This window comes from Plasmodium cynomolgi, assembly GCF_000321355.1.
Source record: "Plasmodium cynomolgi strain B DNA, scaffold: 0593, whole genome shotgun sequence".
Lineage (NCBI taxonomy): Eukaryota > Apicomplexa > Aconoidasida > Haemosporida > Plasmodiidae > Plasmodium > Plasmodium cynomolgi.
In genome coordinates, this window is record NW_004192968.1 from 1 (window position 1) to 1,879 (window position 1,879).

At 22.9% G+C, this 1,879-nt stretch overlaps 1 protein-coding gene across 1 annotated transcript; it reads left to right on the plus strand.

Moving 5' to 3' along the window:
* Nucleotides 1–395: 395 nt before the first annotated feature.
* On the plus strand, nucleotides 396–1,322 carry PCYB_004830 (hypothetical protein; the record flags this gene model as incomplete). Its single annotated transcript, XM_004227904.1, has 2 exons — nucleotides 396–428; nucleotides 459–1,322. 2 exons carry the CDS (start codon nucleotides 396–398, stop codon nucleotides 1,320–1,322), a joined length of 897 nt encoding a protein of 298 aa, XP_004227952.1.
* Nucleotides 1,323–1,879: the final 557 nt, after the last annotated feature.

Sequence of the window (1,879 nt, forward strand, 5' to 3'; positions counted from 1 at the left end):
AATACCCTACAAATAATATAGTAAGTAAATAATTTCTTCCATATATCATATTATATAATATATTCCTTAATAATATATAATTAATTTTTTTTAATTTATTACATATATAGTGCTGTCTTAAGGTATACTTTAAAATAATTACGGAATATTTACTAATTAATATATAGATTTATTCTAAGTTTATTGTGCATAAAAACTCAGCATATGTGGTTTTATGCTAATTAATTTTTATGTATAAATATATGTACATTTGCTTATTTTACTAATTGTTATATCATTCATTACTTTATTGCAATGGAAGATTCAAAATTGATGAAGAGTGTATGTTTATTATTAATATGAAAAATAATTAGATATAGAATATTATATGTTATTATATTATTAATTTTTTTTTCATGAAATTAGTATACTTTAAAAAATTAATATACGTATTTATATATTTTAATTTTTATTTTCAGTATCCCTTTTTTGGAGATATTTGGAAAGAATATATAACAAATTATTATTGGAATGATGCCAAATATCCTACTTATTTTACATCATGCAATAGTATTAAGGGTATTAGTAAAGACACTACGTCTGAGATTGAGAAAACAACTATTTGTGCAAGATTTTTAACATATTTGAAGGCGCTGTATAGTAATTCTACATCTGGTGGCGAATTAAATAAAAATTGTAAGAATATATACTATTGGTTATTTTATGAAATGAAGGAACGAACAAATAATAATGTATTTATTAAAAATATATTAGAAAAATCAAATAACCTAGAAGAGAAGCCATCAGAAAATGATGGCTGTTATAATTCGAAGCTATATGAATATTTTGATGAAACAAAAGAATTAGTAATGTTAAGTATATTTAATGATAATATTAATGATATTCTAGCAATTTTATACAGAAATGGTGATTCTAATCTATCTTCTTGTAAAGAATTTATCAAAGAATGTGTATATTTATATAAAAGTATGTATAAGAAACACTGTTCAAAAGGTGAGAACACGGAGGACACCAAAATATCATTCATATGTGACATAGTAAAAATGTTTAAAGAATTATATTGTTCAAATATTTACAATAAGTTACCAAAGAATAATAATTTTCCAGATTTATCTGATAATACTACTATAAATAATATGGAGGGATGCCCATCAGAAGAAATTCAGTCAGATAACGCTCCCACAGTACAAAGGAAAGAATCAGATCCTTATATAATTCAAAGCGTACCCCCTGCTCTTGGCTTAATGGCTGGAATACCCCCTCTTTTATTATTAATATATAAAGTAAATACAATTTTTATTCAAATTTTTAAAATATTGTAACAAAAATATGTTTACTATGTTTCTCTATGAAATTAATATAATAATGCTTTTAAATATTGAAATGTATTTACACATTATTTTTCTATATTAGTTTACCCCTGCTAGAAGATGGATAAATTGGGGGTTACCCGGAAGTAGAAGAGGAATAAAAAACAATTTGTATGGCGATGAAGGAAATGAAATATTATTTGATGGAAATGTACATAATGAATATAATACTTATAATATGGGATACGAAGCAGCATAAGATCTTAGTAAACTGAACCACTGTAATACAACATAAAACAATTGTTATTACGAAATTATTATGTAAACAATCACATATAAATTTTGTTTTAGTTCATATAAAAATATCAATAAGATAAATATATGATCACTCAATAACCTTAAAGAATGAGAACCTAAAATTCTTTAGAATACAAAGGAGTAGACCAACTATATATATCAAAAATAATAAAACATTATAATATGTATATAGAAAGAGAAAGATAAAGAAATCTGTTGTAGTCATTTATAAAATTNTAAAAAAAAAATACGGAATTTATAAAAATAAGTCA